The 24,557-nt window shown below is 53.0% G+C and overlaps 1 protein-coding gene across 1 annotated transcript in view; it reads left to right on the top strand.

The window, feature by feature from the left end:
- Positions 1–6,720: 6,720 nt before the first annotated feature.
- The window catches only part of TBX4 (T-box transcription factor 4), a 24,743-nt gene continuing 6,906 nt past the window's right edge, over positions 6,721–24,557 (top strand). Inside the window, exons 1-5 of the mRNA XM_042880046.1 lie at positions 6,721–6,768; positions 7,839–7,997; positions 8,775–8,869; positions 18,075–18,194; positions 19,664–19,811. Of these exons, the coding sequence (XP_042735980.1) occupies positions 7,842–7,997; positions 8,775–8,869; positions 18,075–18,194; positions 19,664–19,811 (519 nt within the window). The 5' untranslated portion in view covers positions 6,721–6,768; positions 7,839–7,841. The remainder of the gene's footprint in view (positions 6,769–7,838; positions 7,998–8,774; positions 8,870–18,074; positions 18,195–19,663; positions 19,812–24,557) is intronic.

Raw genomic sequence — 24,557 nt, 5'->3', positions numbered from 1 at the left:
GCCGCCCGTCCCAGCCCGCGATTTACTGCTCAGGGGGAAAAAATGCAGCCACTCTGTGAGTGTGCTCCAAACAGCTGCTGCTGCTGTCTTCCTCCATCCGGAGCTCAGCACTCACGCTGCCCATCGCAAGGTGGATGCAGTGGGGCATGGCTGGGGGCTCCAGGGCAGAAAGTCAGCCCTGATCCCATCCCGCTGCACATCCCAGCACCCTTGGGCTGTGAGTCCCACTCCCAGGCCACGTGGATCCATGCTGCATTTTGACTTCAGCCATGTGCACCTCCAAACGCCGAGAGGGCTCTGCGGCCATCAGGAGCCAGAAATAACCCTGCCCTGTGATGCTGAAGAGACATGAATTGACTGCAGGTCAGCTCTGTTGGTACACCCATCCCTGTCGTGTGTTCAGCACTGGTCACTGGGCTGTCAGCCACGCTGTGCTTCAGTTTCCCCACTGCTGCTGGCTGCCATGGGCCGCACGCTGAGTTTTGGTAAGTTCTGATTAAGAAAAGCAAAAGAAAAAAGTAAATCTTCTTCACAACGGGGTGCTGACATCCACCTGAGCCTGCGGAGGGGTGCACTGTGATTTCAGAGCTGGGGGTGCTGTCAGTGCCAGTCTGCACCCCCAGCCCTCCCTTTCACTCACATCTCCAAACCAACCCAGGGAGCGCACGTGACCTTCGGTGCACAGCTTAAGGCTTTTAAAGCTCTGCTCTGATTCTTTTCATTCCCCACACATCCATCCCCTGCACCAGCCTCCTCATTTCTCTTTCCCTACCGTAAACTTATCCCCTTTCTAAAGTGCCTGGAGAAGATGCTGTGGATGAAATGTTACTTTAGCTTAATTTCCTATTCCTAACATATGCTTTAATTAACGTCATTTTCTTTGATTCGCTGCCAACATGCCAGCACAGCACTTCCTTCTTTTCCCAACCTTTACCATAACCCTGTGGCTAGGGAAGGGTGCTCACATGCGAATCGCTCACCAGTGTGTCTCAGTGAGGGTTCTTGCAGCTGAAGCTTCAGTGCAGAATAGTAAAGCAAAGGAATGGGGAAGGGATGCCCAGCTGCTGATTTCCCACTGCACTGATCACTGGGGACATGGTGGGTGAGAACAACACCTCCTGCCACCCTTTGTGGGCTGTAAAAACTCCATCCTATTCATTTATTTCAAGCACAGTGTGACTAAGAAGCCCCTTCCCCATCCATCTCGGTGTTTCCACTGCACAAAATGGAGCAGTATTCACATCTGGCCAAGCTGCCTCAGCCACGTTGGTGTCCAGAGCCACAGATATGGAGGTGAGGCTGCATTTTTGATGATCCTTTGTCCTCTGTTTAGCAGGAGCCAGCTGGGTCTCCCACTGCAGGCTGGGAATTGCTGTGGGCTCCCTGTGCCCCAGCGCAGCATTGAGGCATTGAGCCATTGCCCCTCCTGACCCCCAGACCTGGCACCCACACACAGCAGGGCCTGAAATGGCCCTTTTCCAGACATCTCTGTAAGCAATGCCTTCAGTCTTTGCTTAATGACTCCCAGCCATCCTTCCTTCTTGCAGGAGCCAGCAGCACAGCAGGCAGGGCAGACCCCCAGCTCCTGCTCCCCCCATTCCAATCAGCAACTTTGGGGTCTCACAGCAAACCCCATCCCACCAGCAGCAAACCCCCTGCTTCCAGGCCTGGCCCTGGTTTGTTCTCATTTCCTTTCCCTACTGAGCCTCCTCCCAGGAATGGACGATGGCTTTAACAGCTCTCCCTGCTTTCTGTGGCAGAAGCACCCCAGGCATTGCCCTCTCCCAGGGCTGAGGAGCAAAGTGCCCAACATGGAGATGAGAATTGATCTAGTGCTGCTGCAGCAGAGGGGCACAGTGCAGGGCCACAGCCATGTGGGGACTGGGATTGAACCTGGTGCAAGAAGCCCGGGAGGAAATCACATCCCAGTGCCATGGGGCAGAAACCCAAAGCTGCCCCCAAAGCCTTTCCCCGCAGCCCCCATCCTGCTGCCTTCCTTCCCAGTCCTCCTCCTCTCATCTTGCTTTCCTCCATTGCATCTCTGGTACCTCTTGCTCCATCTCTGGGCACTGCTTTTCCCTCTCCCCTCCTCCATTCCCAATGCCTGAGCTCCAGCAAGTTTAGATTTGCCCTGGGGCGACGTAGAGAGGAATAGGGGCAGCACTGACCACTGTCCATACTCCCAGTTTGGCTCAGTGTGAGTCGTATTGTTGGGATGTCCCTCCCATACCCAGGGCTGCTGGCAGCGTCTGGCCCTGCTCCAGAGAGGAGGAGGAGGCAGAGGAGGAGGTTTCCCCATGGGCAGCACCATGGTGCAAAAGGCTGAAAAGAGCTCTGGCCAGGAGTGAGGCCTCGCATGGAGGTGGTGGGTATGAGGATGGCTGAGGATGCTTTTGCCTAAAGAGCAGTGGGATGTGAAGGTGAGCAGTGGGAGAATTGCTCCTGCAGTGTGGTTGTGCTGCCCAGGCACTGCCCTGCTCTGCCTGTGGGCACTGAGACTTGGCCCATGCTGTGGTGAGTGCATCATTTAAATGTGGCCAGCTGACCCCCAGGGTTTCAGGCGGTGCTGCAGAGCAGTGCTGGGGCTCACCATGCGTCCTTGCTCAGTGCCAGGGTGTGCACAGCAGTGGGCATGGCTCACACAATCTCTGCTCACCCTACAGGGCAGGGATTGCCCGTAGCAAAAAGGACCTCCATAGGAAAAATACAACAATCTCTACGGGCAGGACTCATTCTGAGCCCTCCATCCCAGCATGGTGATGCTCACAGGGCTCCCACAGCACCGCAAGGCTCCTGTGCAGGGCTTTGGGATGAAGGTCCCCTCTCCTCTTGCTTAGTGAGCGGTGCCTTCACGTTGCTGTCCCAAAGCTCCGGGCTCATTCAGCCCTGTGCTGCACTGCACAGAGCAGAACAAAGCCGTGCTGCCTCAAATTCCTCCAGCACCGGGCTCGGGGCTCTGCGCTGCTTTCATTTCCCAAAGCCAGCTTTGTGTTGTGCCCTGTTGGCCCACTCCCACGCTCCAGCACGGAATAGCTCGAAAGATTTTTTGTTTGTTTGTTTGTTTTCTATTTTAAAATAAAAAAGAAAAGCGGTTGCAAAGCAGAAAGGACCATTTTGGGGGTACATTTTGCAGTGAAATCAGAGCTCGGGCTGGGAACCAGCAGGGCAGCCTCCATGCAATGCTCTCCAGGCACCGATCCCTGCACCACTCCTTCCTACACCATCCCCACACTCATAGCAGAGACTTTTATTTTCGTACCCACACACACCAAGAAAAAAATGCACAACGGATTGGAAGTGATATTTTCTCTAAACGCTGCTTTAAAGAGTAAAAATCTGAAAGCATAAATCCGAGCATCACGACACAACCCGGGCTCGGTTTAAAAACTGCAAGGATTCTGCGATTGTTTCTTTTCGTTTGTGAAATAATTAAACCCTCACAAACATTCCGAGCAGATGAGTGCTCGTTCGCCGTTTAATCTCAGCGGTCGCACAACGAACTGAGATTCCGAAGGGGGGTGAGAGAGCTCGGCGCGATGGAGCTATCAAACATCCCCCAAAGATTTAAAGCAAAGCACACGTGGCTGCTCCTCTCGCTGCCCCACCGCCCGCAGCCATCGGGGCAGGACGGAGGACCGCAGCGCTCCGCCGTGTCCTTTAGCATTCGTTAAAACATCGACTCGATGGTCCGTAACAAAGCGCTGGAGCTGCGGGCGCACACAAAACAACTCCATCGGACGGTTCTGCGGTGCAAAAGCATCGCATTTAGAGCCGCTCAGCCTTCGGTCCGCTCTCATCGCACCTCTTTCAGGCAGATGCTGGAGATGGAAGGGCTGCTGCTTACCCCGCTTTCTGCCGTCGGTTCTGTCCGTTCCGATTTCGGGTTTCCCTTTCGGCCCGGAGCGCGATGCCCGGCCCGTGGCATCGGAGCCTGAGGGATGGAGGGGGGAAAGCAACGTGAGCCAGCAGCTCGCAGCGAGGTCTGTAAGTCCTTGTATGGCAGAAATAAACGTATTACACAGTTATTAGAAATTTGGCGCTGGCCCTGTTGAGAAGCCCGACTCTGGCGCTCTGTAATTCCTCCCGAGAACAGAACTCAGCGGTTGCTCTCCGTACTCGCCGCGTTTTCACTGGCCAAATCCTGCCACTTTTTCTCAGCCCTCGGCCACTCAAACCCACAGCAGCGGTGCGAACCGCTGCGTTCCCGCTGCAGCCCACAGCTCCGTGCCAAAGCGCACGGCCGCGGCTCCCCACCCCCCGTCGGGGCGGCCGTCGGGGCTGGTAGCTCCGCAAGGCTCATAGGATTTGAGGGTAAAAAGAAACAATAAAAGAGAGCCGCATCGGCAAGGGCTGCGCGGCGGGGCATCCCCGCAGGTAGCGCGCAGCCGCATCCCTTTCAGGTTTTGTTTTGTTGGTTTTTTTTTTCTTTTTTTTTTTTTTTTTTTTTTTTTTCCCCTGGCCGCGATTGTAATTATTAGAGAAAAAGCGACAGTGAGCTTTTATTAATCGCCGGTGTTCAGGGCCAAGGCATGAGCTCGGTGACAGTGATGAGTGGTGTGGAGAGCCGGTCCCTGGAAGCAGGGCTTATCCTCCCCCTTTGCCTGCTCCCTGGACTCGGCGATGATGAGCCACGAATAGAAGCCACCCTGCCGTCGGGGATCCGGCCGTTTATCTGCCGGGTGATGACAGTCGGGGTGTGTTGGAGCCTCGCCGTGGATTGCCGGAGCCTCTTGGAAGCACCGCGGATACGGGGACGCTGAGGTGGTGGGAGCGGCCGCGGCCTCTCCCAGCCCCGACGGCCCCGGCCCCGACGTGCGGTCGGAGAACAGCAGAGCTCTGAGCGCTGTGCGCAGGTGGACGGGCACGGACGGCCCCGGCCCGAGAAAGGCCCGAAGCGGCCCCGCTTCTACAGACGGGGAGGGCCGGGGCTGGAGGGGAGGAGGGGGAGACTTCGGCTTTGTTGTAATCAAATAGTCCCCACTCGGGATCGCCCCCCCTTCCTCCCCCCAGCCGTTTTTGCTTGAGAGACAAAAACAGCGCTGAACGTAGGAAAGAGGAGGAAACGCCCGTGATTGCAGCTGCGGGAGGAAGGGGTGGAGGGAGGCAAAACCCAAACAAAGCCGAGCACCAGCACACAGCCGACACCGAAATCACATCACCGCGCAGCCGCTGACCCCGAGCAGAGCCACGGGCAGAGCCACGAGCCCGGCTCCGAGGTCCGGTACCCCTCGCCCGACCCCCCGGGCTCACGTCGGGGCTCGATCTCACCTGCCGTCAGCTCCGCGCCGCTGCCCCGCCTGCCCGGCCCTCTCTGCCCGGCCCTGGTCGGTCTTTCTTTCTACTTTTTTTTTCTTCTTTTTCTTTTTTTTTCCCCCTTTCTCTCTCTCTCTCTCTCTCTTTTTCTTTCTTTCATTCTCTCTCTTTTTTTTTTTTTTTTCCTTTTTCCATATGAGTGGAGAAAAGGTTCATTAAGAGGTTGACCCCAGTTTACTTTTTATTCCACTCCTGTTCCCAATTTTGGCACCACGTGACGGTGGGAGTGAGTTTGGGTTGAAATTCACTTTTAGGCAAAGAAAAAAAAAAAAAAAAATTTAAAAAACCATAAAAAATAAAACTCCTGCCCCGGAAAGGCCCGGCGGCCCATTGAGCCTGGTTTGTGTAAGCAGCCTCCAGTTCCGGAGGGGCTATCGCGATATAGGAACACTGTGGGTTGTCACGATATGGGGTAGCACATCCCTATGGCTACGCGTTTTGGCTGCGGGTGGGTGTGAGGTGAGAGGGGTTGCTTTTGGTAACCACAACAGCAGAGAGATGCGATCCATTGAGTCACGACAGCCCTCGGTGACTCTGTCTCTGCTCTCAGGGTTTCTCCCGGCGGTGGGAACCACGAGAAGGCTGCGGGCAGAGGCTGTGGGGGCTCCAGCCCTGCGCTGTGTGGGACCTGCAGAGCATCCATGCCACAGCCGCACTCACCTCGGGGCATATCCGGAGGAGCGGCCCGGGCCGTGCAGCCCCTCCACAGCAGGGGGTCAGCTGGGGAAACCCGCACCCAAATTCAGTCCCAATTCCCCGCTCGGAGTGGCAGGGACGGTTCGTGGTGCAGCAGGGCCAGAGGTCTCACACCCGACCCCCGACCCCTAGATTCTGTTGTACAGCCCCCGGCCCTCGTCCCTTCGCAGACAGGGAGCACCGGGCCCGCCGGGGTCTGGAGGGGTCTGCGGGGCTGTGGGTGCACCCTCCTTACCCGCTGCCTCCTCGCAGCAAGACGCAGCCCGGGCGGCCACGCTCGCCGAAGGCCCCGTGCAGAGCTCAGGAGAGGCCTCGGGCCGAGCACGGTGCGCCGTGAGCCGGTGCCCGGTACCCAGGACCGGTGCCGAGCTCTGTGCCGGGGCCGTCGGACGGGAGCAGGGCCGGGGCGAGCGGAACGGGCCCGGCGGAGCGGGCCGGAGCTGCTCTGTGGGGACGTGATTGACAGCGGCAACGTCAGCAACAGGAGGGGAAGGGAAAAGGGAGGGGGGAGACAAAGAGGGAGGGAGTCGAAAGGCCCCAAACTGGATCTTTATGGAACATTTTTCGCGAAGATCAAGGGAAAGTGAATCCGCGCAGTGGGGGATGCCCCGCACGCCGCTGCCATCGGGGGCCGCCGCGCCTCGCCCGGCCTGAGCGCCCCGCGCAGCCCCGCGCTGCCCCGCGCTCCCTTCATGCCGCAGCCGCCCCGAGGCGAAGCCAGGAGCCCCCCGCTGCGCCCGCTGCCCCCCGGCCGGCAGTGTGAGTCCGGGGCTCGGCGGAGGGAGGGAGGCAGGGAACGGAGGGAGGGAGCGCGGTGCCGATCAGCCCCGCACGGGTGGCAGTCCCGCAGCACACCGGGCCCGGCCTCTGTCCCCGCGGCCTGCGCCGGCTCTGTCCCCGGCTGCTGCCTCGGCTCCTGCCGCCCCGTCCGAGGGAAGCGGTGCAGAGCTCAGGCAGAGGGTACACACAGAGCAGCCGCTGCGTACGGTACAGCTCGTGCAGATCCGAGCGCGCTGCGTGTCCCCTGCACGGCCCTGTGAAGCACCGCTGAGGCTGGAGCTGGAGCTCCGTGGTACTCAGCCCTTCATATGGAGGCGTGGGGCCGGCAGCGGAGCGCTCCGTCGGGGCTACGGCTCCGGGGGACGTCAGCCGGTGTCGGGGCGAGCACGGCAGAGGCTGGGAACCCGCAGCTCCCCGCGTCCGTCCGTCCCTCCGCGCAGTAAAAGTCGGGCTTGATGCGCGGCAGCCCCGGCGGAGCTGTCAGGCCTTATCTTTATTGGCTTTTCCCAGTCTCCTTCCAAGTTTAAGAGGGGCCCTTTTATCTCAAGCCCTGCACTCCGCCTGTTTACGCTGCCCGGCTCCGCCGCAGCGCTTTGCCTGCAGCACCGAGCGCCGTCGCGGAGCCCCGACGGGACAGGGACAGAGGAGCGGCCGGGCCGAGCCGCTCTCCCCGGCGGGTATCGGCCTCGTACGGTGACAAAAAGCGGAGAGGGGAGGAGAAGTGAGGAAGGGTCGGGGCGGGGAGACTGCGGTCACATCTAAACGGAGCTGCCCGGGCTTCGGGCTGGAGCACGGCCACGCGTGGGAGGCCCCCCGGGGAGGGCAGGCGGGCCCGGCCCGGCTCGGCCAGGCTCTACCGGGCACAGCGGCTTCCCCCGGGGCCCGGGGTGTCACGTCCCAGTCTGCCGAGCTCAGGCAGAGGGACCGCCGCCTAACGAAGCACCTAGGGGCCCGACCCCCGCCGGTGGACGTGGCCGGGACGGGGGGCTCGATCTGGACGAAGCCCCCGGTGCTGCGAGCTAACGGTGCACCTCTCTTCACCCCCTAAGGAAATGCTCCAGGAGAAAAGCCTGTCTGAAACCGAGGAAGGGTTTCCAACAGCCCCCGCACCCGGCCATGCGGACTCCTCCGCGGGCTCCCCCGTCCTCGGCGTAGCCGGGGGCAGCAGCACTCCGCTCAGCAGCCCGCAGCTCCCCGACCCCGAGCAGGTACGCACGGACCGCGCCGTCGAGCAAACGGGCACTGCTGCCCGTCGTGTCCTGCCGGGCCGGGAAAGCCGCTTCTGCTCCCGGTGAGGTGCCGGAGCTTCCCTCGGCCGTGCATCTTTCCGGGCTGTGGGTCGAGGAATCGCGATGAAATCGCTATTTTCAATTATTATAATTTTTTTTTTTCCCCTTCGTTTATTTATTTTTTCCCCTGCAAGCATGCCGCTGCGCCCCTCGGTGCGGTCATTCTGCACGGACACTTCCCGAGCAGTGTCCGGCCCGGCGTTGCCTTTCGGCACCGGTTTTGATGTTGCTGCTTTTTTTTTTTGGTCTTTTATTTTGACAAAACTAAACCTGGGCCGTTTCGCAGCTGCTCAGCCCCAGTTCCGCGGAATCAGCCGAGCAGCGCCGTGCGGCCTCGCCGCGTCCCTACGGCCATTCCAGGCCCCGCTTTCAGGGAACCCTCGGGCACCGTCGGGGTCCGCCTGTGCCGCCTGGGCACAGAAAGCCCTAAAGAAAAATAATAATAATAACAAAACAATTTAAAAGTCCGTTTGGCCGCATTGCCCGGCCTGGATGTGAAGCTCTGCAATTCAAAGCGAGCTCCGTTCGTTGCTTTTATTTGTGGTAAAGGGAGGTGGAATTTTCGGGACCCTCTCCTGCCCTGCGCTGCAGCTCTCCCCGTTGCTCCGGTGCCGTCGGACGGCCCTTCCCAGGGCGCTCCCTGGCCGTTCGTTGCTATTTCTCATTCTCTTTATTTTATTTCATTTTAATTTGCAGACGATAGAAAATATCAAAGTCTATCTCCACGAGAAGGAGCTATGGAAGAAGTTCCATGAAGCGGGCACCGAAATGATCATAACCAAAGCAGGCAGGTCAGTGGGCATCCCCGGGCTCTTTTGTTTCTGATCCGTACGAAATGTCCCCATCCTTCAGCCGCGAACGGAGCACCGCTGCGATGCTGCAGTCGGTGCCATTAACAGAAATACACGGTCATCGTCAGGGCGGATTTCAGGGCGATCGTCTTCTCTCTGCAAACTGCGTGTGTTGGAGCGGGGCGGCAGCGAGGAGTGGCTGCAGGGAAGCGTTGGGTGCGATTAATGCCCGTTATCTTTGGTGCTGCTTCTTTTTTTTCTTATTATTTTATATTTTTCCAAATTATCCTATCAATTAATTTTTTTTAAAGGACTTTACCTGAATTGCGGCTCCACTTCTAGATATTTCCCTCCCCACCCCCAACTCTGCACAGCGGGATTTTTTGGCACCAAAATGGTGTGCAGGTTTAGGGTGTGCTTTTAGGCTCGAAACTGGAAGACTGAGAGCTAACGCTTCTCAGTCCAAAATCCAAGGGAACAAAATTCTGTGTTTCCTTAGAAGCGAATTGGGTCCGAATTGGGTCCGAATCACAACAGCTTCACTCGAGGCAGTCTCGGGGGGGTGGAGGGGGGTGCACAGGGCCCGTCCGTGCTCGGAGCGCTGCGGGGATGGCAGTGGGACACAAAGCACAGACAGCGTCCCCCCCCCCGATCCTCCCCACGAGCAGAACGCAACCGCTGTGAGCATTCGGCACCGAAATACTTTTCTATCCAACAAAGCTGCGAGGTGCCGGGCAGCGGCAGAGAACCAACATTGCCGAAGTTGGGTGTTAAAATGAGTTTAATTCATTTCAACTCGTCGAAACTTCTATGGGAGCAGAGCTGGGGCTTGGGGTTGAGGGTAGGGGGGACGTTTCCCTTCTCCCGTTGCCCCCCAGCCCACGGCCCGCGTTCGGAGCTTCTCTCTGTCCCCGGGAGGAGGTGCCGGGCCGGAGCTGCTCCCTTCTGTCGCTCTTTGTTTTGTATACGAAGCGATCTCTCAGGTAACTCTGCCCTTATCACGTTGTATGAAATCGTAGGGCTCGTTCTGTGGCTTCCGCTGATGGGAAGAGCCGGATCCGTTCTGATAGGGCCGCTACTTGAAGCAGCCAAGACGGAGGGGATCAAGACCTCAAATATTTTACCCTTAATTTATAGAATCTGAGCGTGTCTGCTCGGGACGTGTAATATCTTTACCAAATTCTAGACCCTAAGCATCTCAAATGTGCATGTTATCTCTTTGTAAGACTTAACGTGGATTGTTTAAACAAATCCATATGGATAGGGCTCGGCCCCACATTCTTTGTCCGGAGAAGCTGGCAGTGCTCACACACCTTCCTCCAGAGATGGGGCAGCGGGGGGGCGCACGGCAAATGGCAGCTGCGTGATGGGGCACCGTGCTGCTGGGCGACAAGCAGAGCGGCTTCTAAAATTCGGATCAGTGAAATAAATAGAGGAATAGATGCAGTATTAGCAAGAAATTAATAATATAGATACATTAAAAAAAAAAAAAAAAAAAAAAAAAAAAGGCAAAAAGAAACAAAACCAAAAGAATTCTTTCGTGATAAAATCCCCTGAATGCCCCGAAACAAAACGGGGATTTCAGTTCTTCTCCCTGCATCCAACTGAAAACAGTCTGAAAACGCGGGGCAAGGTTTTGTCGTCTCGGGCCGAGCAGCTCAAGTCCCGCAGCCCCTTCCTTTCCCATCCCATCCCATCCCATCCCATCCCATCCCATCCCATCCCATCCCATCCCATCCCATCCCATCCCATTCGGCCCCGTCCGGTCCCGCGGACCCCCCCGGTGCCGCTACCGGGATCAAAGCTGCCCCGAGTTGCGAATGGCGAAACGCAAACCGAGATTTACAGCAGGTTTCGTTCCTCTTTCCACGCAAGCCGTTTAATAACAAAAAGTGCCAATAACAAACCTCCCCTCGACCCAATTAAAAAAAATGAGGGTTGATGGAGAATTGTGTGTACTCGTATTTAGCACTGAGGTGGGAGGGGGGGGAGGGAAAGCGGCGGATTGCAGGCATTGATGGGGCCGCATCCCCTCCCAGCACACACTGAGATGCTCTGCGGATGGGAGCCCGTGTCGTGGGGCTGCTCAGCCCCAAGGGCACAAACGAAAAGGGATCGAATCCCAGTTTTTTAAGTTTCAAGCCCTCGAAAAAGGAAAGAAAATGTGACTTTCGTGACAAGTTCGCTCCGTGGGGAGGAAATGCAAAGCTCAGCGGAAGCGCTAATTCCGCGGCCGCGGTGTAAAATGGGCTCTCTGTCTAAACAAGGCAAATATCGATAACGCTCGGCGCGGGGGCGGGCGCCCGCGGGGCAGTCATCGGTTTCGTTCTTTGCGGCGCTCCGCAGAACGCGGCCACTATAAATTATGGGGAATTTAGGGCTGAGAATTACTTTGGGGGATTATTGCTCCCTCTCAGGGCTGATCTGTAGGAGACATTAGGAGAGCGCAGCGAGCTCAGCGCTGCAATAGGAATCGCGTTGTTGCCAAGAAAGCGTGATTTATAAAGTGGAAACATCTTTAAAATGCGCTCGCTATCTTTTTAATGTTCGGCTGCTTCATTGTGGGAGGGAGGGAAAAAAAAAAACAAAAAGGGAGAGAGATTATTTTATATTAAAAGGATCATCGAAAGATAAAAAGTTTATGTTAGCAAAGTTCCCTGAACTCTGCATCCAACCGCGCCTCCTTCGGCCGTAAAACCCCGCACCTCTCAGGCCGCAGCTCCGAGCTCCGTATCTCAGCGTTCCGTCCCCGTTTTCCCCCCGCAGCTTCGCCCTAATTACGAATTCGCTCTCGGGAGAATTTTCTCGTGCGGCTTTTTGGAGGATGAACGCGCTGCTCCGTGGGCAACCGCGGGTTGAGGGGGCGCCGGGAACGGCCGTGTCGGATCCCCAATCCCAGCCCCGACGGGGCGGCCGCTGCCGCTGCCCCGCGCCGTGCCGTGCGGCCGCCCCGCGCCCTCAGCTTCCCTCAACCCCGACGGGGCGGCCGCTGCCCCGGCTGCTGCGAGCACTCACCGGCCGTTCCCTTTGTTTCTATAGCGTACGAATATCCCCAAATCCTCCCGCAAAAGAGTTTTCCAAGCTGTTGTGTTCAGACAAACGAACGAAATCGAGCTGGAAGGGGCTAAAGGGGACACGCGGGGTTGCGGCGTGCAGCGGAGCAGCGGGGTCCTCGCAGCAGCACAGTGCTAGGTGCGGGGCTTTGCAGGGGCTCGGCAGTGAGGGGACTGCTCCGGGTGTGTTGGTACGGCTGTTCAGGGCAGGGAACACATGGGGTACTTCGCTCTAACTCCTCTTTCCCAATGTGACTTCATTTAACTGAACAATTGCTGCTGTTGGTGGTGGTGCTGTTTTTTAACCTCGCGGCAAAACCCGCTGTGTCTCCTAATTCTGTGCTCGATCTCGCCTTCCAAGCGTTGTTTTTGCAGGAAGTGAATGTTCCCGTATGCACTCGGGGCTCTGCTTTCTGCCAACCTTCATTTAGCTTTGGCCGTTCGCTGGGGTTTCCAGGTGCCAATTTCTGTAGCTCTGCAGTTTCTATCCAAATATTGCCAGGGACAAAGAGTTTGATGCAGCCTATGACAAATCTCTCATAAACAGCAGCTGACCAAGAAGAAAAATAGGTCGTTCTTCTATAGCAGCACCACCTGCTCAGGGGTGGGAGCAGGAGATCATAGAGTCGTTTGAGTTGGAAGGAACCCTAAAAGGTCACTCAATCCAACTCCCCTGCAGTGAATGGGGATGGAGGTGCTGACCCTGAGCTCTAGGGGTGTTACAGGGACAGCCTCAGCCCTACGGTAGCAGGTTCTGAGGGGCACGTGTAGGAAAATACCGTGCAGGAAAAAGAAAAAGAAAGAAAGGGAAAAAAAAGGACTCAATAAAGTGGTTTGCATGTGTGGAAAAGATGCACCCCCCCCTTCAGATGTTCAGGTTTCATTTTAAAAGTGGCTCGTTTTAGTTTTAAAAAGAAAAAAAAAATCTGTTCCTAATCAACTTTAGTAAACCAAAATAAAAGTAGTTTTTAGGACATCAAGGTCTGAAGAAGTAGAACTGCTTTGGCTGAGCTGGTGCAGCTTTCCTCTGCGAGTAATCCCTTAAAAGTTACATTTTCCATGGCTCCGTAGGGCATGTGGATGCCCAGTTCTCATTACAATAAAGGGAAACTTTTGTCCAGAACCTTCTGAGGCAGCTACAAGAATCTCTCCTGAAGGTTTTTGATCTGAAAGCAAACCTTAATATCCGAGCTGAGCGCTGGAATGTGCGCCATCAACTTAAAACTTGGAAATAAAGCGGATATTTCAGGAATGTTTGAGCTGCTCAGCACAACATTTGGGGTTCTGGAATTACCCTCTTAGGGCAAAGTCCTGCTTGGGGGGGAATGGAGATCACTGCCGTGCTGTTGGCTGAGCTGCTAACGATGTCGACAGCTTTGGCAAAGGGACGGAGCTCTGGCACGCCGGGCAGGGCAGGGATGGGATTTTGTTTTTCATCCTGTGATCCTCGCCGTTGGGATCATGAAGCCTTGGGATGCTCAGAGCTACGCCCGTTCCCAAAGCCTTCCCTGGGTTGGCTGCGGGGTTTGGCCATGCACGGAGCAGGGATGGAGGTCCCAGCACCACCTCGGCACCCACGCAGGGGAGGACATGTTCCTCAGCCACGGCCGCAGCCCTGCAGCTAACCAAGTCCTCAAGTACGTGAGAAACAATGTTTTATTTAAAAATTGGATGCCAGAAAGAGAGAGAGAGGGGGAAAAAAAAAGAATAAAATAAAGCCTCGCCATCCCAAAATATAAAAATCCCTTAACTGTCTGACCTCCTCATCACTAGGTCATGGTCCTGCCACCAGATAAATCTCTCCTATCTGCCCATAGACTGAGAGTTCAATGTTGCTTGTGTTAGTGACAGTGAATTTGGGGCTGAAAAATGAACTACTGATGAGAACTCCTGTTGAACCTGTATTGTTTGTTATTCTGAGGCAAGGATCTGGCATGGGCTAATCCAGCACTTCAAAGTTAACTGCTCTTACTTTGTATACAGAGCGTCATAGCGGAGTGGCGTGGGTGATAAGAGAAATAAGGGACTGAGGTTAGGAGACACTGGGAAAATGGGACCCTGTTGGAAAACTCTTTGATCTCTTGAAAGTATTTTCTGAAAGCAAGAATCTATCAAAAAGGAAATGCCATTTAAAAGCCTAAAAGAAACAGCTGACATCCCCAAATTTGTTTTCATCTGCCCCGGAGAATATTATTTTTAAAGATGCGTGAAGTCAATGGAAGAAATATTTGTCAGAAGAAGGGAAATTAGGAAAAAGAGGAAAGTTCATCAGAATGAGAACGTGGTTCCTGGGGCCTCCATGCACCACTCCTTTCTCTCCTAACCATGAAGACGAGCAGTAACATCCATAGGCAGCAATTCTGATGGGGAATTTTAGGCCAAGTTCCAGGGGTTTTATGTGTGCAGTCTGCATTGGTGCTTTGGGAGCACGGCTGGAGGCATCTCTGCCCATTTCTGAGGAGGCAGCCTTCAGCACATTGGCCGAGATGTTGAGTGATTTTTTTGTTTTTCGGGTTGTTTTTCACGCCCCAATGTGCCATGGGGATCCCTTCCCAGATAGGGCTGTGCTGAAATGTCTGGGCACTCAATCCCTGCACTTTTCTTGCCCACCCCAAAACAAAGGACTGCAAAATCACCGCCTGTCCTTGAAAACCTTCATCCTGCTGGAAGTGCTGTTGGAAACAAGTCTTCACCTTCTGAACAGCTGAAGGACTTTGGCAGATTTATACCCCAAAGAGAAGGGAGCCTTGGCAGCATCAGTGCCAGCACAGGACGCAGGGAGAGCTCCAGTGCCTGTGTTCCCATGTGCTTCAGAGGGCACTGACTCAGCCCTTGATCTTGGCTTTGCAGGGCTGCCATCCCCTGTTCCCTGTCCCCTCATCCCAGTGCTTTACACCGACCTGAAGTGAGATATGGGTCAGATGCCCGTGAGCCTGAAGGGAATTGCTGCCCCAAATAATGAAAGCAAATCTTTCCTCTTATTGCTCTGATCCAAATCCAACCAACCAATTACACATTAATTAAATTTTGTTTGAACATAATAGGAGCCTTGGCTCCGTGTCAGTAACTGCTGCATGGCTGAGGGGATTGGGTAGCAATAGAATAAATAAATAAACAAGAGATGCTTATTCTAACAGTTCATTTTAAAACAATTTGTGAATATCACATAGAGATAAAATGTGCCTAGCATAAACTTAGCTAAGCAGTGACTGCTTCATTATCAGAACAAATAATTCACCAGCACATCATCTTTGAAGCTTGGGAGGGCTCTGGAATCATGCTGCTTGTTTATTTTCCTGGCTTTTGCTGTTTTTGGTACATTTCATCTGCACCAGAGCTGTGCCAGAGCCCTGCCTGTGGGACACAGCAATGTCCCCATCCGTCCTGATGTCCAACAGGGGGGTTCAGGAGCCCCTCGAGGTGTGTTCTGCATGGCTCCTTCTGCACTGGGAGGGGTAGGGGGTGGGGAGAAGAGGCATTTAGACATGTCCAAAACTGGGGTCTTCCAACCCAGCTCTTGCTGGGTGCTCGTGCAAGGTCACGCCTGTGTTGGTCCTTCCAAAAAAAAGGGCATAAAGGGGAAAAAACTCAGCGTTTTGGGAAAGTGGTGGCATTCACATATGCTGGGGGCTTTCTGCATGCTGGGCCATTACCTCCCAGGGCTTTGGATCCAAACCGAAGGTGGACGGGCAATGGCTGAAGCTCTACTTGATGTTGGATTCGCCCTTTGCTGCATACCCAGCGCAGAAACCCACCGAGCTCCCCAGAAACCCCAAGTTTACCATTTTCATAACCAATCTTGGCAGGATAGAGTGCAGCAAAGCACGCAGTGGAGCTCTTGGCCACTCTCAATGATCAAGTGAGCTATTGTCGGGGAAAGTTGGCCAACATGCCCCATCCTCTGCGAGAACGCCCATCCACAGGGGAGTTCCTGCTCGGAGCCATGAATTGGGCAGGCAGATGCTGGCTGTGTCCCAGCGCGCGCCGGGAGCCGCACGGAGCCACACGGTTCGGTGCTCCACGTCTTTTTATTCCTAAGCAAAGCTCTGTGACGGCTTTGAGTTGGACGCGGCGCTGCGCTTTGCCATGCCTCCCCACCAGCAACGCACAGCCCGTGTTTGTATCCCATTGCAAGGATGTATTTACTAAACCAGCCCCTGCCAAGGGGTTGAGAAATATGTTTTCATTAAGAAAATTAAACTGACAAGTCCCTGGACGGCGCGTTAGTTGCATATATATATATTTTTTTTAAAGGCCAAAACGCAGCAGCTAATAATAATGATGAAATGGTCACGAGCAGCCAAATTACTAAAACCTACCCCGTGTTTTCCTGGAAAAGAATGTGGGGAGTTGGCAAACGTGGCGGCGGCTGCTGACGGCTGAGCCCAACGCTACCACCGCGAGATAGCGAGCGGCGCGCAAGTTAAGCAACACCTCCCATCAGATGCGGGTCCCCATTTGTTATCCTGAAAGAATTCCGGCTGTATATATTATAGTAGTACTTTGGCTCTTTGTATTTATTTTAGAGGGCTATACGAAAGAACATTATAAACTCAGGCATGTCCACGCTGTATGAACTCCATATGCCGAAGCTTAATTTTAAACGCCATTAAAAAAGCACTTAACATTTACAATATATCAGTCCGGCTACTTTAGCAGCTTGGATGTACGTCGGTAAATGAAATGATTGGGGAAAAGAAAGAAAATCAGAAGCTCAGTGTTGGAAAATCCGGGTACGACGCAGCGACCGCCGGATCGCATCGTTCCCTTTGCTGGTTTTTAATCCGTTCCTCCTCTTTTTGGTTTCATTTTTAAATGTAATTTTAAGGCTTTAACGCTTGGCATTCGGATCAGATTCCTCACACGGTTTTTTTCAATGTGTGAATCGGGCTGTGTATTCACAAATTGAAATGTCCTACTGTATTTATACAGGTGCTTACCTGTATGAGGGCAAGGTTAAGAGGAGCGCAGAGTTTATGAATGAAAATCAAATACGGACATTGGTAAACCACCCCTTTTTAGTCCCAGCTAATTACATGGTAAACATCTGGAATTTATGCAGGGCATGTAAAAGAGTCGATTGAGATGATTTCAAACAGGGCCCATTTTGTTGCCTTCTCCTCACGCTGCTACAAAATGGTGCTGCTGGACCAAGGGAGTGGCAGGAGGGCCTCCAGTGGAGCAGTGACATTAGGGCTTAATTAGAACAATCGATGATCCAAGCACGGAAACATTTTCATCTCCCCTCCCCTTGTGCTGATGGCAAGGAGACGTCACAGCCCGTTTGGCAGCTGCCTTGGCCAACTGATGGAAGAGCACAGTGAGCTGGTTTGCTCCGTTGACTTGGTTGGTGTGTTTTGCTTTTTGACTGGGTGAGGAGGAGACTGCGATGATGGAGCCAAGGGAACAGCGGCTCAGGGGATGGGAAGTGCTGTATGGGAACCACAGAGTCATGGCCTGAACCACTGATTGATCACCTGGGGAAAGGATCCGTCAGCCCTGGGAGCACAGGTGAAGGCAATTCAGCTGAGACTGAAGGGGTGGAGCCTGGCTGCACCTCTCTCAGACCCCATTTAAGGCTGATTGCCACTAGGGAAGGATCTCTGGTTGGAGATTCCTCATCGTGGAGTCTTTTCTGCAAGCTGAGCTCTTCAGGGATGAGTGAGCGCATTTGCTTTCCTGTGAAATTCCCTCCTACCTGCACTGCTCCCTTTGTAGTTATGTTTTTATATTGCCCTTCTGCTGTGCTAATCTTTCTGACTGTAGCAAGTGCCTAGCTGTGCAAACGCCAGTGCTGGTGATTTCTGAACGGCCAGAAATATTGGGTCACGTACATATTGATCATGTATACTGATAAGATGCAGTATTAAATAGTATATTTTGGTAGAGGTTTCTTAGATAAGTGAGATATACTCCCCTATCTTTAATAACAAGTGATTGTAGTGAAGCTCTCTGTTCCCATTCACAGCTCACACTTGGAGAAGGGCAATGCTCACTGTGGCAATGTGTAGGCAGCAGTTTGCTTTACACCTCCTTTGTCCCAGCTTGGATTCACCATCTGCTGGTGCTGGAGCTGCCCTCTGGGGCACTGTTCTGTGTTTCCACCTACTTTAGGCTGCTCCTTCATGTGCTAACCCTTTGCTTTTCCTAAGGAGGATGTTTCCCAGCTACAAGGTCAAGGTGACTGGAATGAATCCCAAGACCAAGTACATTCTGTTGATTGACATCGTCCCGGCCGATGACCACCGGTACAAATTCTGCGACAATAAATGGTAAGAGGACGTTCTCCTGTTTGCTTTCCTTTTATTATGAATTGTAGGTGGATGGATGGTTCCACTGCCCATGGGTGATGCTGGTGTCCTAGAGCTCTGGCACAGAGCAGCCATAGACCCAGTGATCACCAGTGGCTGAAAGTTAAAGCTAGAAAAATTTGAGTATTCTGGACAAGCCAAGGGATTGCCTGCTGGTAGATGTGGATCATTCATCTCCAAAGGACAGGAGGTCATATCAGAGGAGATGCCACAGGTTGCTTGGCCTCGTGCAGGCATGTGAGGGTGAGCCTGCAGCCTGTGCGTGCCAGGGGCTGGAAGCGGTGACCCAATGGTGCATTTTGGCCTTAAAATCATGAATCCATGGGAAATGAGGGAAGTTGTACACTTTTTCTCCAGCAGCAATATTTTGCACTTGGGGGTGAGCTATGTAACGTGGGGGAACAGCTCTCCCACCCACTGCCTCTTTCCTTCTCATTCAGTATTCTTCCACCAGAGTTTCTCCCTCTTCTGTAATTCCCTCCCTTTGCTGTGTCTTTGATAGTAAAGTTGCTTACCCCAGAGGCAGATGGAGTTTTGCTTTCTGACAAAGGGAGCGTGTTTTTTTCCCCTTTTGTTTCTCCCCAGAACAATGCCCAGCAGCCTCCCTCACTGAGAATGGGCCGTGCTCATCTTTTCACCATGCAGCAGTAAGCAGAAAGTCAGGACAAGCCATGGAAAACTTCATACTCATTTCAATGGGAACAGCAACATCCTATAAAACTGCAGTAATTCACTTGCACATTAGGGCTGCTCTAGATTTCAAAAGTTTCTTTTCTACTCCCTTTTGTCCTGCAGTGCCTTTGGGTAAGAGGAGTAGATGGAGCACGAAGCCCACTTTGTGCTTTAACCATTAAGCCCTGGATGATGGATAGTTGTTAACTTTGTTTAATTTAGCTTTTGCCAGCCCTAGAGCTATTTCCCCTTTTCATTTTATTGCTGCTGGAAAGTCTCTGTTGTTTTTGGTCATAATGCCTTTATTGGTGTTTTATGAGAAGAGAACAATACACAGTAATGGGGGAGCTGCCACGAAGCCATGCATCGCAGTGAGGTTTCACATCCATGAATGCTGGTGGAGGGTTGGATATGTGGGAAAGGGGGGATGTGGGGGCAGAGGGGCAGCGCCCAGCCCCATCCCATAGGAACTGACACTGAGAAGTGTTTTCTGCTGGATGGTCTTGGAAGGCTTCATCCGTGGCCAGCCTTCTCCAAAGACCCAAGCAAGGTGTCCTCCTTGGCTAATGTCAACACAGTGACCCAAGGAGACGGTGGTTCAGCCAGCTGTGACATTGGGACAAAGAGATCCCATGGGCAGCAGGAGCCTCTTGGAGACCCAGGACATGGCTGCACTGCACTGTGGTTTGCAAGGGGAGGTCAATGGCAGTGCTTTCTATGGGACAGACAGAGCTGCAATGTGATCACTGTGCTTGCAGGATGGTGGCTGGGAAGGCAGAGCCGGCCATGCCGGGCCGGCTGTATGTGCATCCTGACTCACCTGCCACTGGAGCGCACTGGATGAGGCAGCTCGTGTCCTTCCAGAAGCTGAAGCTCACCAACAACCACCTGGATCCCTTCGGGCATGTAAGAGCAATCCTTTGGGTTGGGCCCATAATGAGCGTGCTGGGTGGGATGCAGGGATGGACGCTGGATGTAGTGCTGGGTGGGATGCAGGGGTGCTGAACAGGCTGTTGTATGGTTGCAGGGATGCTGTGGGGTTTTCAGCCCAGCCATTGTTCCTGCAGCTTGCAGAAACAAGTTGCATGAAGGTGTTTTTCTCCAGGTTGGCTTCGGTGGCCCTGTAAAAGATGGTATTTCATTTGGAATATATTCATGTTTATGGTGAATGCAGAAGTGGGAAATGAACATTTATTGACCTCAGTGTGTTAAACAACATACCCGATGTTTTCCACTGTCCTAGCTGAAAGTCACATAGAAACAAACCAACCTCAGTGGCTGGAGAAAGGGAAACAGGGCCCAGGATTTTTTCAGTGCACGCAATTTTCTGTGAATTTCCCACTCCCAAAGCCATCTACATGTGTCCTGGTGCTGCTGCAGAGTGGCTGTGCCAGCCCTGCCCTGTCTGCTGACCCCAAAGGCTCCATGCTGATGTTATCGATCACAGCCACCCCCATCTTCCACTCATCTTTAAGGGTGAAAGCACCATGGCATGAAATGGGAACAGCCCTATGGAGTTGTGCAGGAGGAAGCAGAGCTGAGAATTTTGTGCAGCCACCCTGCACTGCTCGCTGTGCAGTTTCCCTCCTGTGCTCCCGTTGCATTTTTCCCCTTGCTTAGCAGTGCAGCTTAATATATATTGTTGTTTATGTTGTAAAATGCAAGCCATAAAACAGGATGTTTGGTGTGCCTGTGGAACAAACAGGATGTGTGGTGTTACTTTTGCAACGCGAAATGGTTGCTTCTCCCAACTGTGTCATTACTTAACTGCAATTTTAACACTGCGTTTGAGTGGGAAAGAGCCTTTTCTCCTCCTTCTGGCAGCACTGTCTTCCCACAGAGCCTCACCACGACATGGATGGAGCTCACTTTGCATGGGGTTCAGACACTTCTCTGACAGCTCCTCTCGAGGCTGCTCAATGAGTGATTTGCTTTTGAACAACCTGGGCTCAGCACCTGTTCAGCGTGAAGGTTTCAGGGCTGGAAACGCAGCAATCTGTGGTGCTGCTGCCCCCATCCCACTCCTGCACAGGGCCCTGCATTATGCTAAATCACAGCTTCTCCTTTCTAGGAATCCATCCCAGCCGTCGCAGCCCTTCTCTCGAAGCTGCCTAAAGCAAACAAGTGTGGAAAGCCGCACGGTTTGTTTGCTTCTCGCGCTCCAGCTCTGCTGGCTGCCTGTTTCCTTTTGTCACTGGTTTCCTCCAAACCTCAAAACCCGCAGCTCCGGGCTGGGCTGGGGCAGCACTGCAGGGCATGGGCAGCAGCCCTTGTTCTATGAGCCGTGCCCTGCGTGGGTGCTGTGCATAACGACACAGATCTGTGCAGTTTGTCAGGAAGGAATAGAATAGAAATTGTATTTTCGAGAAGAAATGAAGCGCAGAGCGCTGTGATCTGCCTGCAAACTCCCACGGGTGAGCTGCAGGAGCAGAGGGAATGTGTGTCCTCATGCAGTGTCTGTGGGGTGGGGGATTTTCCAACCGTGAAGTGTTCCTTTCACATCAGGCTGAGGAACAGAGTTGAGAATGGATTTAAGAAATCAGCAGTCTGTGGGATGCTTGGCTTTGCAGGTCGGTCTGATGCTAAAGAGAGCTCTGAGACACCAATGATCTGAGCAAAATCCTGATGCTCATGATTTGCAGAGCAATGTGTGCATGCATAGAGCCTTGGGTGACCGTCGGTGTGACTTTCTGGTGGGCACGGGGACGTGGAGATATGGTGGCATCTCCTGCTCACAGTGCTCCTGGGCACAGCATGAGCATCCCTCCTCCCTGGGGAAGCAGGCTGTGCCCTGCCACGTGCTATTGGAGCCCTCAGCTGTTTGAGCCATCCTTACATCACAGAAACAACTGCTTGCTGGAAGGGATGCAGGATTCTGGTGTCTGTCAGGGGTTAGCTCAGGGAAAAACTGAGCGAGTCGCAACAAATACTTCCACAGTGATAAACGCTGATGAATGGAATTCCACTTTCTCCAGAGGTTTCAAGTATGTAAACAACAAAGTGGAGGGTGCCTGTGAGATGGCCCTTATGGCCGGGGGTGCTTGTTGCAGGGACCTGAATTCCTTTGCTGTTGTCTTCCTGGTTGGGTTTCCCTTCACCTCTTGCTATGAGGTGCTGCTGGAGCTGCTTACAGTGGCAGCTCTCTGACAGAGAAGTCACCACTTCTGGTTTTGCACACAGTGCTGAGCGGTGCAGCATCGGTGTGAATGCAGAGCATTGAGGTTTGGTCTTTGGTGTTGGTGGGAGCCTCTCTGAGATGCAGCCCCTGCCCTGGCCTTTGCCCGTCCCCTGGGCCAGCTGGGTTAGGGTGACTGCATTGCATGGCTATTTCTGGCAGGCTTATATTGGTTGGAAATTACACTCTTTACAGAATATATAAAAATATTCCTATGGAAAAACAGACAAGGAAACAGAGATTAGAAGTGGAGATCGGCACAGGTGGCAGCTGAGGTTGAGTTTCACCCCCCCCCCAGCACATTGCTGCTGCACCTGCCCTGCTCCCTGGGACCTGTGAGTCACTGCAGGGCTCTGTTCCTGCTGCCCATCACAGTGCTGGTTTGGTTTTGGAGATGTAATCTCCCAAGGCTTAAGACTGTGGAGTGCTAGGGGTGATCTATCACTTCTGCTGACATTTCGAGTGATATTCTTGATTTTTCTTGGCCCCAAACATCTGTTTTCTGGCTTTACTCTTCAATTTTGATGAGTTTTTGTTACTTCCCTCCCTCTCTCTCTCTCTCTCTTTTTTTTTTTTTTTTTTTTGTATCCTTGGTTTTATTTGATTATCACTCGGTGTTTCCTTCTCATTTTTTTTTCTTTCAATTTCATCATCTTTCCCTTTGCTTGCCAGGAACACCCAGGCCATCTAGGTTCATGTCCTCTTAATCTCACAGAACCCCAAATTCAACTTAGGATTTGTCACTTTCTTGCTCCATGCTTTGTGAGCAGGCCAGGTGTGTGCCTTGGGCCACCACCCAGTGGCACAGTTGTGGTGACGTGGGTGGCAACCAGTGCCTCCTTTCTCTATTCATTTAAAACATTCAAAATGCAACCCTTTTGTGTAAGTTTGAAGTCAGTTTTCTGGGGACTGGCATGAAGAAGAGCTCAGTTAGGATACGCAAGAGATGGTATTGCCTTCCTTATAACCCATCGATTTTAGGTGACATCTTCCAGTTGAGTTACGGTTGAACAGTGACATCCAGCAGAGAGCTTTGTGCTGGTGGCTTTGTTCTGTTCCTGCACCAAGGAGCAGTGCTGTGCTGAGGTCATGGTGCACATCTCCATGGTCATGGGGCACAGTATTTGTTCCCCTCCCCAGCATCTCTGCGTCAAGAACTCAGGAAACACCACTGCCCATCTCAGTTGACCGTTAGGCAACAAAGGACCAAGAAAGAAAGAAAGCAAAAAATATTGCAGCGTTGGCCCTTGTGTGGGGAACAATTTGTCTGAGCTCACGTTGAATTTTTCCCAGGATTTTCCAGCATTCCCCTCCATTCCCTGTTGTGCAGACTGCCAGGAGGTGCTCGGCGTGGGGCGGCTCCTCCAGCACAGCCCTGGGTTCTGCTCCTACAGCAGCATCCTGGGGCCAGATGGGAACATGGAGGGTTGGGGCAGGTGGTGATGGAGCTGTGGAGGCTGCACATAGCATTTGGTTGGGGCTGTTCGTGTTGTCATGGGTAGGGATGCGACCCACAGGCGTGGGGCTGGGCGCTTCAGTCTAAAAAGAATAGAGGGAAGGAAGAAAGAAGCAGAAAAATGTACAAAAATGAGAGATTTTCTATTAGTTATGATGTGATCCCATGGGAGCAGCCATAAAATTATGTGGCTTTTTCGTAGACGTTTACTATTCAATATAAAAAAGGCAGTTGCCGTGGCAACCACTGCATCATATGATATTTGATACCTTGGAGAAACAGGGAGTGCTCTTAAATCAACTCCCCAAATTTCATATGGAAATAAATACGTTTTACTGCTGATGTTTTTGGGGATTGTGATGGGGACGTGCCCAGCTCTGACCCTTCAGGCCACGTCCTGCAAAGTGCCAAACTCGGACCCAGGTTGAGACGCTGAGATGCTCACGCAGTGTTTTTCCAAGTTGGCATTAAATGGAAGGAGCAAATGACACCATTTTTTGACATTTGCTCTTGAGTGGGGAGTGCCAAAAAAAGGGGAAAAAATTTTAAAAAAAAAAAAAAAAAAAAAAAAAAGGAGAGAAGAACTATATTACACTTGAAGTTCCAGTTGCCAACAGTGTGATCACCATGGGGAGGTGCAAAATCCCATATCTGTGGGCCTGGACTTGGGGCCATCTGTGGCCATCAGTGGGGCACAAGGCAATGCCCATCTCAAATCTGAGTTCTGTGCTGCCGAGCTCTGTCCCATCAATTAAAATGCCTCTCATTTTTTTGACACAATTCTTTAAGTTAATGTTTCCACTGATGTTCGTCACTGCAGTGGAATTTACATTTGTTTTGTGTATTTTTAGCCAGCGACCGGTTTTCCACAGCAGCCTTTAAAAGTATTTATCCCAAATTATTGGCGTTCCAATCGCGCAGGCGCCGAGGTTTACAGCTGAGGCCAAGGAGGATTTTTTGAATGATTTTTCAGGGGCTTTGAGTGCACAGTGCTTAAACCAATGGCAAGCAAGCAGGGTGT

This window comes from Lagopus leucura, unplaced genomic scaffold (assembly GCF_019238085.1).
Source record: "Lagopus leucura isolate 7727_CA_CO unplaced genomic scaffold, USGS_WTPT01 Super-Scaffold_100024, whole genome shotgun sequence".
Classification (NCBI taxonomy): domain Eukaryota; kingdom Metazoa; phylum Chordata; class Aves; order Galliformes; family Phasianidae; genus Lagopus; species Lagopus leucura.
Note: the sequence above shows the minus strand (reverse complement) of the source record. Positions and strands in the feature narration are given on the sequence as shown.